Below are 14,691 nucleotides of genomic sequence, written 5' to 3'. Positions count from 1 at the left end.
GATTTCTAGGAAGAGTATTTCTAGTTACACCAAGTTGAAGGATAGAGGAAAGAGTAGCAAAGTAATAAGATGAATATTCTTCTCCATAGAAGCAGATACAAATCTATGAAATACCAACAGAAATAAGAATATTTGGAAATACAAATTCACTGTTCATAATTGGTTGTAAAAATAGGCTTTTTTTGCACCAATGTTTAACTGCTATTTCTCTAAGAGGAGAATATTAATTTGCTTTAGGCTAACTGGAACCAAGAAACATTAAAAGCTACTCAAATACTGCTATATTATAAATGACAATTTTCTTCAGCTATCAAGTTACAAGATGATGAAACAAAAATTCTTTAAAAAAAGAGAAAATTTCCTTAAAATTGAGATTCAACCTTGATCAGACAAATGGAACAAGAATGATTATGTACCTGTGTGTAAGTGCAATTCTTCTTTTTACATTTGCCACATGTAAACAGGTCAGTCTGGGTGCCTCCTGTCTTAGCCATCTGGTGCTCTCTGATAGCTTCTTTGGTCAGATTTTTGCGCATCTCTTTCAGCTCATCACTTGCCATCTCCTGTTATGGATAAAGAAACTGTCTACCATAACATTCTCAATTTGCTGTTGGGTCGTCTCTTCTTACAGTTTTGATACACTACTGCTAGTATGACTACCGTATATATCAGCCTAGCAAAGTGCATTTTGAAAATGTGTATAATCGTATTGAAATAGGGTTTTGTTTTTAAATCCAGGAATATCTATCCTATCAAGCAGCAAAATCATTCTATAACTCTTGGATCTTTTATCTTTGCTAAATTCAAACTGAATAAGCTTCAACTTTAGTTATCACAAATTCCACTAAGTTGGCCAAATATGCTACCTAAAGTTAAAACATTTCTTTACTCCTTTATACTGTTGGTGAAATGGCAGAAGTTACATAACCACCAAACTTGCAAAAACGTTTGCATTCAAAACATGTCTGACCAGTGACTATCAGAAAGTCTAAGTGAAGACGCTAGTTAGTGTAGGGGTAAAGAAGAAAAGGCGGTAGAGAAAGGTCCCCAGGAATGAAACCTTGTGCAATTTTCTGGTTGTGCAAAATTTAAATTCACTATTTTTGTTTTTGCATAACCAAAAGTTTATTTCCACCATGAAACACTCACAGTGCAAACAGTTTGCACAGCTGTCCTCTCTTAACAAGAAATGAATATCTGCATAATTCTAATTTAACCTAAAACATAGTATTGTTTGATAATGAGAACTGAAACCTTCTGCCTCTAGTTCATGATTCAAATTTAGCTTAGTATTGTAATGATCAAAAATTATCTGATGCTTGTTCATTGGCCTAGGAGAGGAGAATTTAGACTAAATTTATCAACATTTAAAACTGCATCCAAAACTCATGCATTCTTGTTATAGATAGAATGGGTATGGAGAATGAGCTTCCCCATCGAAGGATCTCTCCCAGAGTGGCCACTCCAAATCAAGATTGAGGCCATTTTCTCCAATGCCTGTGCTGTAACTCTCCTGTGGATAAACACAAACTTCAGTCTTCACTGCTGACTATCCAGTACGCCTCATGTTAAAAAATCTGGAATTCTGAAGTGCTTTATCCAAGCTTCTCCATCATTCAAGGTGTAGTTACTAAGCTGAGAATAACATGTAAAGATTTTAGTCTAAAACCAAAACATTTAAGTCAACAGCCAAGTGACTGGCCTCCATGGTAACTTGTTACACAAAACGGCAGAATTACAGTTAGTAGCTTTCATATCTAACTTCTGTTAATTTTTTTAAAGCCTTTTCAGGGTTCCAGACACCAGATAGGGTTTTTAAACTGTAACAGGGCCTAAGTGAGGCAGCTCTCTCTATGAAAGGTCTCTTCAGATATTGCACAATAGGGCTTCAAAATCAGTTTTAATTATGTATGTTCCTATTCTATACAAACTGCCCTTTATATAAAGCATTTTGTAAAATAATAAGTCCAAAACTTCACACTTGTTAGTTCAAGCTTTAAAAGATGAGATGTTAAAATTTTTAAGCGTGTAATTTATAGCCAGTTTCTTTAAAAATAAATATTCAACTTTTGATACCTGTTAATTGTTTTCACTTCAGTTTACTTGGTCAGTTGGGTGCTCCATACTTCCTTAATGTTTTGTATGTAGGAATGAGCATTCCCAATTTTTCCCACTGTCTCAGTATCTGCATGAGATTTAGCAGTTCAACTAACACTGCTCCAGATTAAATACCTATCTCCTCTACGTCAGTTCTCTTTTAAGTGGCTAAATATCTATACTCAAAATCTTTTTAGTCTGAAATGAATTTAAAATCCAAATAATGATTGACCCTGAAGCACAACTTTTATATAAATACAATGATCACAACAAAATACAACCCCATAGAATCAAAATGCCATCTGATTCTCCTTATACAAATGTAGTGGTCTGCCACCCTCAGTTTACTTATCTATATGTGCAGACCATTTTTCTCTTGAAGAACAAAGCTCACCATTACTTATGACCTGTATGAATAGCTTAACTTCTGTTCTAGTTCCAATCTTTTTTTCTGTGCCTGTTTGAGCACAACAAGAATTTAAAAATGCCGACACAATTACAAAGCACATCTAAGCTCTTATTAATTCTGTTTTTGTTTTTATCGTAACCTCTAAATTTATGTAATCAAGTTAATTGTTGAGGTCTCTGTAGAAACTACACAAAGGCACTGACCCTAGGAAATTTCATTTCATGTTCCTCAGGCACAAGTCCCATATTCTCCTCTCCAATTATTTTCATATTGACTTCCTAAATCCACTTTGGAGCACCAACATTTTTCCTAAAGCCCTCTGCTATATAACTCAAATATTTTAAGACAGCATAAATAGTTGCATCAACTTCTGTGGTCATTTCCCTGAACCTTATTCAAAAAGACACAAAATAGGGCGGCTAAGTGGGATTGTTTAAGCTACTGCACTTAGCAATTATTAGACTGGACAGGAGTACACTTTGCTTTGTGTGAGTTTTCAGTCAAATTTCCAATGCAAGTTTCCCGTTTTAAGCCTTTCAGTATCAAAAGTTAACTTGGGAAGTTAGCTAGAGAGGTTCTGTCCTTCATATTAACAATTCTGCAGTAAATTCCACTTTTACCAAGTTTTAACTTTCTTCTTGGGTTGGTAAGCCATCCCAATTCCTTTTTCTAATAAGATTTTTAGTGTTTCATCAAATACAAGTACGAATTTAGTCAGTTTTAAAACTTTTCCCTAAATATTGTGCCAGTGACATTTTAGTGATCTGTACGTCGTGCGTTCCTCTTTCTTTGTAGAGAAACACACATCATCTAGTCAAGTTTCTTACAAAGGCATTTTTAAAAACAATGTTTAAAAACAATCAGTGCTTAATCCTTGTTTTAAATATCCATTGTTATAGTTTAAATTTAGTTTGCTTTTCTTTAATAGTAGGATCTCATTTTATTATCTTAATTAGTCCATTTACCTAGCTTACTCTTTCCCTATTAATTTGTCTTTTTGTTAAAAAAAATTAATATACTTGGGTACTACAAAGTGTTTGCAGTGAGATAAACTAACCACAAATTTTAAAATTAACAGAAATTTTAAACAGTACTAAAAATAGCTCCAAAGAGTCTCACTGCCACAAAGAAAGGAGACTGACCTGTAAAAATCAGGATGATATATCTACCTTAGAAGTAGTCAAAATGCTGAAGCTAGCACTTGCCAAATACAAAGGCGGTGCTGTTTAATGATGATGATGACGACGATACAACGCACCCAAAAGGGGCACAAGTTGGTAGCCTGGGGTCACTGGCAGAACCCCAGTCCACCTCCCCTAATTTGAAGGTTGTTGCTGGTACAGGCTGCATTTTATTTTTTTAAATGCAGTATATTCTATTTCTAAGCTTTCTCTCTGAAGCACCCTCAGGGACATTCTACCTGCTTCTTGCCTTATTCAGGCATCACAACTTTTGGAACTACCCCACTATCTCTATGAATCTTCAAGCCATTATACTGCTGATAATTGTGGTTTGTCTTAAATGCCTATACTTATGAGAGTGTGAAGATAAAGTATAAGAATGTTGACGGTTTGTATAGTTAAGTCAAACAGAGTAATAAAAGTTAGAAGATCTAATATTTACTTACCTCTGCTGTCATTTTGGCAAACCTGTCTGGAGGTATGTTCCCACATAATACATTTTTTCTTAGATTAGGGTTCTTTGTGTCCTTGAGATTTGCTATTCTACTTCGTACCCTATTTTTGTATTTCATGTCCGTGTTTTTCAGTTCTTGATATATAGGTGCTTAGGACTTAAGGAACACATCTTCAACAAGTAATACGCAGAACACAATATAGTACTTCATTGCTTTGCAAACGTTTACCCAGGTTTACACAGGATTAGATTTTTATCAGTAAGTGTCAGTAAACGTCAATTTTACCATATACAGACAGACAGACGAAAAATATTTCCATCAATATTAACAGAAATTTAAGATCAGCACAGTGATAAAAAATGCTGCTTGAGACTTTATTAGTTTTATTTAAAGATATTTACTTTGTATATTTTAACATGTGATGTTGATAATTTGTATTTTAATTGCTATAAAACTCAAGTTTGAATCTCTATGTCTACAGTCATTAAATAATTGTCTGACCTTTCCCAATTTCCCACAACTGTGAAAATTTAAGTAGATAAAACTACCTACAAGCAAACATCTGTACTATCTACCAAAATTTTTAAGAAATAGAAATAAAATTCTGCTAAACCTACTCTTTACATAGTTGATCAGTACCTTTCTTAGCAATGGCTACCAGTGCTTGTATTACATAATTTTCTCAATTTTTTCTGCTCAACACATGGCAATTAAGTAATGGAACTGCAGATCTCTCAAGATCTCTCTTTGACTTGTGGAAGCCTCCCACAAGAGCACAACAGGCATCTTTAATTCATTCTGCTGAGGAACGGATTAGTTTCCAAAATAACGCAGTGTTGATATCTGAGCATCAATAATACCTAAATCAAATTTCCAATGAAAAATGAAGATTCCAAAGTTTTCAACATAGCTACCCGATGTCTTTACAGAAGACACTCTCACATTTTATGCTAAATGTACGCTGGCTGGGTAGCATCAGGAAGCTCGCATTGTTACTACCTATATAGCAATGGTCCCCAACCTTTCTTGTGGGAATAGCATATTGCTATTCCCAGAAGACTGTGGCGGGCGCCAGACACCCCGCCACCGAAATGCAGCAGCGGGAAGAAGTGTCGCTGCTGAAATGCCGCCGAGAAACAGCAACGCTTCTCAGCAGCATTTCGGCGGCGGGGTGTCCTGCGGGCACATAAAAATGCCCCGGCGGGCGCCATGTCGTCTGTAGGCACCGCACTGGGGACCCCTGCTATATAGTATTTGGTCTATTGCTAAGTAATAGATGATGTCTGTTGCCACTTTGGCTCCTTTGAAAACACTAAATTTACTTTAAAATGAAGTTGGGGTGGGTGGGTGGGTAGAAGAAAGAGTCCTGATTTGTGTAAGCATTAACCACAATAGACTTAAAAACAAAACAACAAAAACTATGCACTTAAAGAAAAAGAAGATTAAGCACTTTGAGAGTCACAATTTTTTTTGGCATTAAGATTCATCCAAGATTATCGGAACACAATAACACCACCTAGCTCTTATATAGCACTTGTCATCAGTAGATTTCAAAGCTAAGGCATAGAGAGAAGTAGCTTGCCCAAGGTCATCCAGCAAGTCAGAGGTGGGAGGACTAGAACCCAGTTCTGCCAAGAACCTGTCCAGAGCTTTATCTGCTAGGCCACACTCTCTCTAGAGTTTCACCACCGGTCACATCAGTAAGATATCTATGATAGCTGCTGCTAGCAGCAGCAACCTTGGAACTATAACTTAAGTAAAAAGACTTCTGTATGTAATTTAATGGTCATAAATTGTGAGAATCGCTTCTCACACTAAAAACTTTCACATGGCTGTATTGAACAAAATGAGTATTTTCCTACTGAATAAAAATCAATGTTCATTATATGGACCAAACCATTTTTTTTAAACAAACAGCAATATAAATCCATCAGCAAATACTAATTCTAGAGCACTTAGATATATTACAAAGGATATCTTCTTCAATCTGAGATCCCAGCTCTTCCTCATCAGCACCAATAGCAATGTAGTCATCTGAACAAAAGAGAAGTTTGATTATTAAAATTAAGTGGACATCAGATTTCCTTAGCAGCTCAAGTACCCATTGGGAATCCTGGAAAGCGTAAGTTATGCCACAACCATAGTATGCATTTTCAGAAAAAATAGTGCACTATATACTTTTATGGTAGCAAAACCCTGTTAGCTCATTATTTTGCAGAGAACACAAAAAGGTAAAGAAGACAAGATTGGTAGAAAATCAATGGCCTAAAACAGGGGTCGGCAACCGAAGGCACGCAAGCCGATTTTTAATGGCACGCTGCTGCCTGCTGGGTCCCAGGCGCTGGCCCCGCTCAGCCCGCTGCCGGTCTGGGGTTCTGGCTGCTGGCCCCTTGCCAGCCGGGATCCCGGCCGCAGGCCCCGCTCAGCCTGCTGCCGACCTAGGTGAAAGGAACCCCAGGCTGGCAGCGGGCTGAGCAGGCCGCTGGCACAAGATCAGCATTTTAATTTAATTTTAAATGAAGTTTCTTAAACATTTTGAAAACCTTGTTTACTTTACATATGACAATAGTTTAGTTATATAATATATAGACTTATAGAGAGAGATCTTCTAAAAAACGTTAAAATGTATTACTGGCATGCAAAACCTTAAATTAAAGTGAATAAATGAAGACTTGGCACACCATTTCTGAAAGGTTGCCGACCCCTGGCCTAAAAGCTTATTTAATTAGGAGCTAACCTGTAGATGTAGGTACTGTACAAAGAGCTTTTGTGTTATCAGTTAAGTTTTAAAGATTCTACTCAGTTTGACAACTGCCAATCTCTTCTCTGAAAGGAAAGACTGAATATCACTTCAACATCTGTGATGAAATTCACTCTCAGGATAGCGTGGGTACATTCAGTTAGTGTTAGATGACAGCAGAATCAGTAATTAAGTTGTAGAAAGGAGCTTAATGGACATTACAAATATAAGGAAAGCAGACAAACTGAAGGGCAATAAAACAGGAAAGTTAAAGTGGTAAATAAAATAGGTAAAATACTTAAACTCTAAAGACAGCATGAAAAGTTTGACCTGAAATGCCCAATCTTAGAAATCTCTGAGTAGAGATTTTGGAGAGAAAAAGTAAAAGAAACATTTACTTTCCAATTTAACATTTCCTTCCGAATTTGACAGAGAACAGGCCAGACAGTGCAAGCACGCTATCAACATTTTCCACCTTCCTTCCCCTCACCTTCATTTGCATTTTAAAAAGCTCAATGAACACCATCAACTAGAAATTAAGTCAACTTCATAAAATAAGTAAAAAAATAGTTTCAGGTACCACATCTATCAAATGCCCATGTCACTTTTTTTTTCAATCACATATTTCTACAAAAAAAAAAAAATTCTCCCCTTTTGCTACGTAAAAGGCCAATAAAAACAGCAGAACATGACTGATTACTAATGGGAAAAAACAGTGAAAATGCCTATACTCAAAATGCTCTCAAAATGCACAACGTAAGAAAACTGAAGAGAAGAAATAACTCACTAGTCTGTTAGTATAGCAATAATTTTAGGTAAGTTTCCAAAGACAAGTGTGATTTAAATTGACATTGCATAAAATCTGCAAAGTTACCTAAGTGATTGAGGAGACTAAATTACATTTACCCAAGCATTTAAGTCAGTTAGGCATCTTAACTTTCATTAACTGCCAGCTGGACTTAGACAAGGAGTAATGTCTTTCATAAGTGTTCAACTGCTTCTGGCAGCTCTCTGAAAGTGAGTCTGTATAAAAAGTGGATGACTCAGTATTTAGAAAGTGAGCCCCACTATGGGAGAGATAGTGTTACCCTGAGGGCAGGACTTGGACCTACATATAACACTGCTTTAGGGCTCAAAGAAAAGGGGACCCAGGCTCCATTTTCTGAAGGGAGAGAGAAAGTAGCAGGAAGGATCCACGCTGCCTGTATGTACATTGCTTTGAGCACCCTGATCTTTTTGTACATATTCTCAATATTATCCCATTTGCTATTTTCACTCACTTACACTTTGTAACAAACTTCATACAAAAACTGTGTCATGCTCAAAAGTCCCTAAAAAATTTTTTTTTAAATTGCCCTTTTCACTACACAAGCCAGTTTGAACCAAAGAGAAGTTAATAATGAACAGATTTGGTTCCCACTGATAAGGGACTATGTACATTTCTGGAATAAGTTTTGATTTAGTTTAAAACAGAGTTAAATATATATAATTTGGCCAAAGGATAGCTTTAGAAGGATGGGAGCATGAAATTGTACAGTAATTTGAAGGGTATAAACAAGAGCAGTAATAGGAGAAGCTTTTTTGTACATGGAAATGTACATATTAATGTGCACGAAATGTATAGGTTATTTCTGTATTTTGAAAATAAAAAATAAAAAGGAGCAATAGGATGAGGTTCAGGGTAAATGTAGGAACAGCAGGAAAACAAAAGCCTTGACAGAGAGATCTCCTGGATTACAGATTAATCTCCCAAAGGAAATAGTGAAAATCTTATTTTTCAATATAAAACACAAAGGTGTAAGAAAACTCCTGGCACTGAAAACAAGATGGAATAGATCATTTCATAGGTCTTGTCCACCTCCAAATTTTATAACTCTCAAAAGACATAGAAGTTAACACCTGAAACTGGACGAGAATAGAATACGGCTGTCATAAATTGGATACTTAAAGAATTTGACATATTTAAAATTATCAAAACACCAGTGCCAGATGTCCTGTAACAAAATTAAGTTGCAACTGAAATGGAAACGGAGCTTCTGGCTACCAGAATTTGAAAGGTCACAGGACCCCGGGGGACAATGTGGTACCCCCCAAAAAAACAAACACTGAGACGATACCTTTCTTGGAAACAGATTAAATTGATGATACCAAGGAGGTAATGGCTAGCATGTATCATGAAGAGGATTCTCTGCTATTGGAAAGTAGTTGTCAGATGGGCTGGAGCAGGAAATGCACCTCATCATGTTTCCAGGTTTCCAGGGTTACTGGGTTATGCTAATCTGGATGAACCTATACCTGACTAGCTGGCCTGGTTGTATAGAATTCAGACTGGTCTGACAACCAGTGCTAGGATACATGGGAAGAAGAAACAGAACAAAATCCAATACCGTAAATAAGTTCTACAAAGCTCACCTCCTGTTTTGAGAGCAGCAGCCAACATTTCTCTACATTTCACTCGTACAGAATCTGAAGTACTTGGAGCCCGAGGAAAAGAAGGGATGAAGGAATCTGACGAAGCATTAGCCTCCTCTTTCCTGATGCTGGAGTTGCTACTGGAACTACTGAAGTAGGTGAAAACAGAAAAATGGTATGAAATGTCTTTTTTCCAACACGTTTCACCAAAAATCAAAACAAACTTTTTGTTTGATCTTTACATCTCATTAACAATATTCCCATAACAGAACAAAGGTAACATTTATGCAATTATTTAGAGCTACAGATATTGTTAATCTTCAGTAAAAAGGATCTTTAAAATACTTGCTTCTATGTGACATGGGGTACAACAAGAATTTTACTAAAGAGGGGGGCCCAGATCCAGTGATCCTCTGGGCTCCCTTGTGCTGTAGTAGCCACTCCAGCCCCTCCAGGTCCCACTTACGCCTCCAGCCCCCAAACATATACAGTTTACAAGGAATGACATGTGGGGGCAGAAACACAGATCAGTCCCGCACAATATTTGCATTGTAAGGGCACTAGCCCCCACCACGATGTCTTCCCCCGCCCCAAAGTGGTGGCCCCTCAGCATGTCCAAGTCCAGCAAAGCATAGGGAGTGGCCATAGTCTATAGGGTATGGAGTCTCCCCCAGGGCCCCAAGCCCAGCTACAGCCCAACTTGGGGCGCCATGGGAGACCCTTGGTGAGGTGGTATGTCAATGCAATGGTGCCCCTCCTGGCCAAGCAGAGTGTGGTCACTGGCTCATTCAGCTCAGCGGGACTGTCAGTCTATTCCTGGTACTCCAGAATCTGGAAAATCCTCTCTGATCTCCGGTCCGTCAAGTGATTGGTAGGGGAACCCTGGCCCACCCACTTAACTGGGTTCCAGCTCAGGGCTCTCAAGATAGACAAGCAAGATCAAAGTTCGCCAACTCTGTCAGTGCCCTGAGCTGCTTCCTACCTTCTCCTGGGCCTCTGCAGGCTCTTCAGTCTGTTGGTCCGTTCATCCCTTTTTGGGGTGTTGTCCTTGGGCAGCTCTTTAGCACTTTACTGACAGGAGTTCCTTTCTCCGGCCTGTTCACTCTCCGGGTAGCTGCCACTCCCCTCTACTTCTCAGCCCTTTTATCCTCCCAGCTGCTGTGAGGATGCCGATCAGCAGCAGCCAGCAATGCCTGTACTACCCCTTTTGCTGCTGGGCCAAGGTGGGGTACATACACCCCACGACACCCTGCTCCACACTAACAGCAAAGAGTCTGCTGAATCTGTTAGCACATTCAGGTTTTGTGGGAGGTAGACTCCCAACAGGGTAATCTGATGGCTGATGCCATCAGTTCCACAAACTGACTGCTTCTGCACACAAGGGGAAGGATCTCGCTCTTCCCTGTCTATTGATGCAAAAGACAGTTTTGATGTTGTCCGACATTACGAGGGCATAGTGACTTTGAATGAACGGGAGAAAGGCTTCGCAAGCCCTTCAAACTGCTTACGGCTCTAGAAAATTAATGTGCATCCTGGATTCTTGTTATATCCAGGTGCCTTGTACTGTATGGTTGTTCACATGGGCTCCTCAACCCAACAGGGATGCGTTGGTAACAATCACCCTGTCCGGTACATAGGCAAGGAAGGGAATGCTCACACATACCTGGCAGGGATTCTTCCACCATAACAGGGACAATATCACTTTGTTGGGAACAGTCACTATGATCCTTAAGGACTGTAAATATGGAGAGTATACGGTTTGAAGCCATGCTTACAGGCAACAAAGGTGGAGCCTTGCAAATGACATGACATAAGTACATGAGGCCACATGGCCTCCGAGAGAGACAGAGGTCTTGACAGGCACTTGGGGGTTGCTTATGACCTGTTCTATGATATTGTTCATAGCTTGAAACCTGTCCCTCTGCAGGGAAGCCCTTGCCATGACTGAATTTAACAATGCCCCTAGTGAAGCCTAAAGTCTGCATAAGGGTGAGGATGGATTTTTCAGCATTTATACTGATTCCCAAAGAGGAGAGAAGTTGCAGCATTGTCAAAGTTGACACATGGTCCTCTTAGTGTAACCTGGTGACAAGGAGCCAATCGTTGACATAGGGGAAGACTGAAACCACAACATTGCACAATTATATGACCTGATACTACAGAGCACACCTTGGTAAAAACACTGGAGATGGTAAGAGCAATACCAAAAGTGAGTATTCTTTATTGAAAATAGTCAGAGCCCAGGAATCTGAGAAAGCGTCTGTGAGTGGGGTGGATGCCCAGGTGAAAGCAGGTGTCCATGTTGAGAGCTGTAAACCACATACCCTTTTTCAGGGATGGAATTATAGTTACCAACATGGCCATGTGAAACTTGAGTTTGCGAATAAAAAAGTTCAGATGGTAGAAGTCGAGAATGGGTCTCCAACAGCCCTTTTTAGGTACTAGGAAGTATGTCAAGTAAAAACTTCTCCCTTGGTACTGAAGAGGAACCTGTTCTGTTGCTCCCCACTGTAAGAGGGATTTCACTTCTTCTTTGAAAATGTTCTCATGAGAGTGGCCCCTAAGAGGGTGCTGGGGAAGCAAGTAAGGATGCAAACTCTGTTGACTAGCTAGAATGGATGACATTCTGAACCCATTTGTCCATTGTTTTTGCACTTCACGTGTTGAAAAATGGTGCTAGATGACCCTCAAAGAGTGCATGGGGTTCGGGAGGCATTAGACTTAAGATATGTCTACACTGCAATGAAAAACCCACATCTGGCCTGTGCCAGCTGACCCAGGCTCACAGGGCTCGGGCTGCCGGGCTGTTTCATTGCAGTGTAGACTTCTAGGCTTGAAGTCTACACTGCAATGAAACAACCCCACAGCCCAAGCTGACTGACATGGGCCAGCTGCAAGCATCCAGTTGCTACGTAGACATACCCTTAGTGGTTTGTAGCTTTCAAGTTCCTGTCATCAGGTGATGAGGTGGAGGTTGGTGCCAAGCTGGTCAAAGGTTCTCCGACCAGGAAGGTGTGTTGTGGAAGAGGGAATAACAGTTCATTGCACAGCTCAGAATGTACCGATGGGAAGAAAGGTACTGCTGTTGAAACCAGAAGTGGCAACTATGCTATTCGAAGTCAAAGCCCAAAAGATGGAATGGGGGAGACACTTCTCCCAAAGGCCAGTTCCCCTAGTCGAGTTATATATTCTCTCAAAGGAAGGACTTGATGGAGTGGGAGACTGAGTCTGGAAAGCAAAGATATCCGCAGGAGGAGCACAGATCTCAACTCTTTCCCAAGCAAGAGGGGTCTTGTCCGCCCAAACCAAAAGAGTCGCAGTAAAGAATCTGTGCCACAGCAGTTGAAGGCAAAGACAGTACCGAAGGTAACCAGTGCTCTCAGTGATCAGTTTTTGTCGGTCAGGTGCACCACAGGATTGTGTTTGGGACTACCAGAGGCCCCAGTGCCAGCAGATCACAATTTGGTGCTGATGGAGCCCTCGACTTGTCACATGCCCCTGAGACTTAAGATGTTTTAAGTTCTCTTGGGTTGAAGTTTATAGACTTGCCTGGTTTAGGCAGGGCTATATCAGATGTCTTCAAAGAGGATTTGGAGGACGACAACCTCATGCTTATGAGAATGCTCCTTGCTCTCCTGACAAGGCCCACTGACGTATCTGTAGGGCAGGAAACTTCTTCACTCTTGAATCGGGCCTTGTGGCAGGAGGCGCACTGCTTGCTGAGTAAGGCTGATCTATGGAGCAGAGGTTCCCTGGGCCCAGGTCTAATTGCGGTCTCATAGCTCTTCCATTAGGTGCTTCCTAAGTTCCCACCCTTCCCAGGTATGGTGGGGGGACAAAGGGCAGGTATTGCGCTGTCATAATATAAAGGGAAGGGTAAACACCTTTAAAATCCCTCCTGGCCAGAGGAAGAATCCTTTCACCTATAAAGGGTTAAGAAGCTAGGATAACCTCGCTAGAACCTGACCAAAATGACCAATGAGGAGACAAGACACTTTCAAAAGCTGGGGGGGAGGGAGGAACAAAGCCTCTCTGTCTGTCTGCGTGATGCTTTTGCCAGGGACAGAACAGGAATGGAGTCTTAGAACTTAGTAAGTAATCTAGCTAGATATGCGTTAGATTCTGATTTCTTTAAATGGCCCAGGAAATAAACTGTGCTGAATGGTATGGATATTCCTGTCTGTGTGTCTTTTTTGTAACTTAAGGTTTTGCCTAGAGGGATCCTCTGTGTTTTGAATCTAATTACCCTGTAAGGTATTTACCATCCTGATTTCACAGAGGTGATTCTTTTTTACTTTTTCTTCTACTAAAATTCTTCTTGTAAGAAACTGAATGCTTCTTTTCATTGTTCTTAAGATCCAGGGTTTGGGTCTCTGGTTACCTATGCAAATTGGTGAGGATTTTTATCAAAGCTTCCCCAGGAAGGGGGGTGTAAGGTTTTGGTGAGGATTTTGGAGGGAAAGACGTTTCCAAACGGCTCTTTCCCAATAATAAACCCGGTTAGACGTTTGGTGGTGGCAGCGGAAGTCCAAGGGCAAAAGGTAAAATAGTTTGTACCTTGGGGAAGTTTTAACCTAAGCTGATAAAAGTAAGCTTAGGAGGTTTTCATGCAGGTCCCCACATCTGTACCCTAGAGTTCAGAGTGGGGAAGGAACCCTGACATGCACCTTGCTACAATGTGGGCTTTCCCCGAGATAGTATAAGGAGCATAGGTGGTTATCACTGACCAAGAAGGAATGCAGGCAGGAACCACAAACTTTGAAGCCCGGAGTCCAGGGCATAGTCCAATACCCAAACAGGGTGTGCACTTTCACAATAAAAGTACTGCACTACAGTACTTGTATGACATGAATTGAAAAATACTATTTCTTTTTATCATTTTTACAGTGCAAATATCTGTAATCAAAAATAAATATAAAGTGAGCACTGTTCACTTTGTATTCTGTGTTGGAATAGAAATAATATATTTGAAAATGTAGAAAACATCCAAAAATATTTAAATAAATGGTATTCTACTATTGTTGAAACAGTGCGATTAACAGCACGATTAATTGTGCAATTAATTTTTTTAATAGCTTATCAGCCCTAGTTTCTACCTAAAATGTAACATACTGATTAAAATAGGCTGGTTATTGTCAAGACTCCTAGTATTGTAGAGTAAGAATGTTAAATAGATGACATCAGCAGGCAGGATGGATATTTTGACTACCTGACCCATATTGTGGCTAATCACCTGCCATTTTTTCATATTATTAACAGCAGAATTGACTTACCTTCATCCCCACCACAAAAGACCTGGATGACTGTTTTGATCTACACTGATTGTCCAACCTTGATGACAGTGCAGGCATCACCACTTTTTATACATTGATTACGTGTTTGATATAAGAACATGGC

At 39.8% G+C, this 14,691-nt stretch overlaps 1 protein-coding gene across 4 annotated transcripts in view; it reads right to left on the bottom strand.

The window, feature by feature from the left end:
* TCEA1 (transcription elongation factor A1) overlaps positions 1-14,691 on the bottom strand; it is a 64,913-nt gene that overhangs the window by 15,206 nt on the left and 35,016 nt on the right. For 3 of the 4 annotated variants that reach the window (XM_027826510.3, XM_027826509.3, XM_027826511.3), the window contains exons 5-8: positions 9,295-9,443; positions 6,120-6,176; positions 4,134-4,288; positions 417-563 (exon numbers count right to left, since the gene is read on the bottom strand). In XM_027826510.3, the coding sequence (XP_027682311.2) occupies positions 417-563; positions 4,134-4,288; positions 6,120-6,176; positions 9,295-9,443 (508 nt within the window). The remainder of the gene's footprint in view (positions 1-416; positions 564-4,133; positions 4,289-6,119; positions 6,177-9,294; positions 9,444-14,691) is intronic. The other variant, XM_037892617.2, reaches the window with a different exon arrangement.

The sequence above is a fragment of the Chelonia mydas genome, chromosome 2 (assembly GCF_015237465.2).
Source record: "Chelonia mydas isolate rCheMyd1 chromosome 2, rCheMyd1.pri.v2, whole genome shotgun sequence".
Classification (NCBI taxonomy): Eukaryota; Metazoa; Chordata; order Testudines; family Cheloniidae; genus Chelonia; species Chelonia mydas.
Note: the sequence above shows the minus strand (reverse complement) of the source record. Positions and strands in the feature narration are given on the sequence as shown.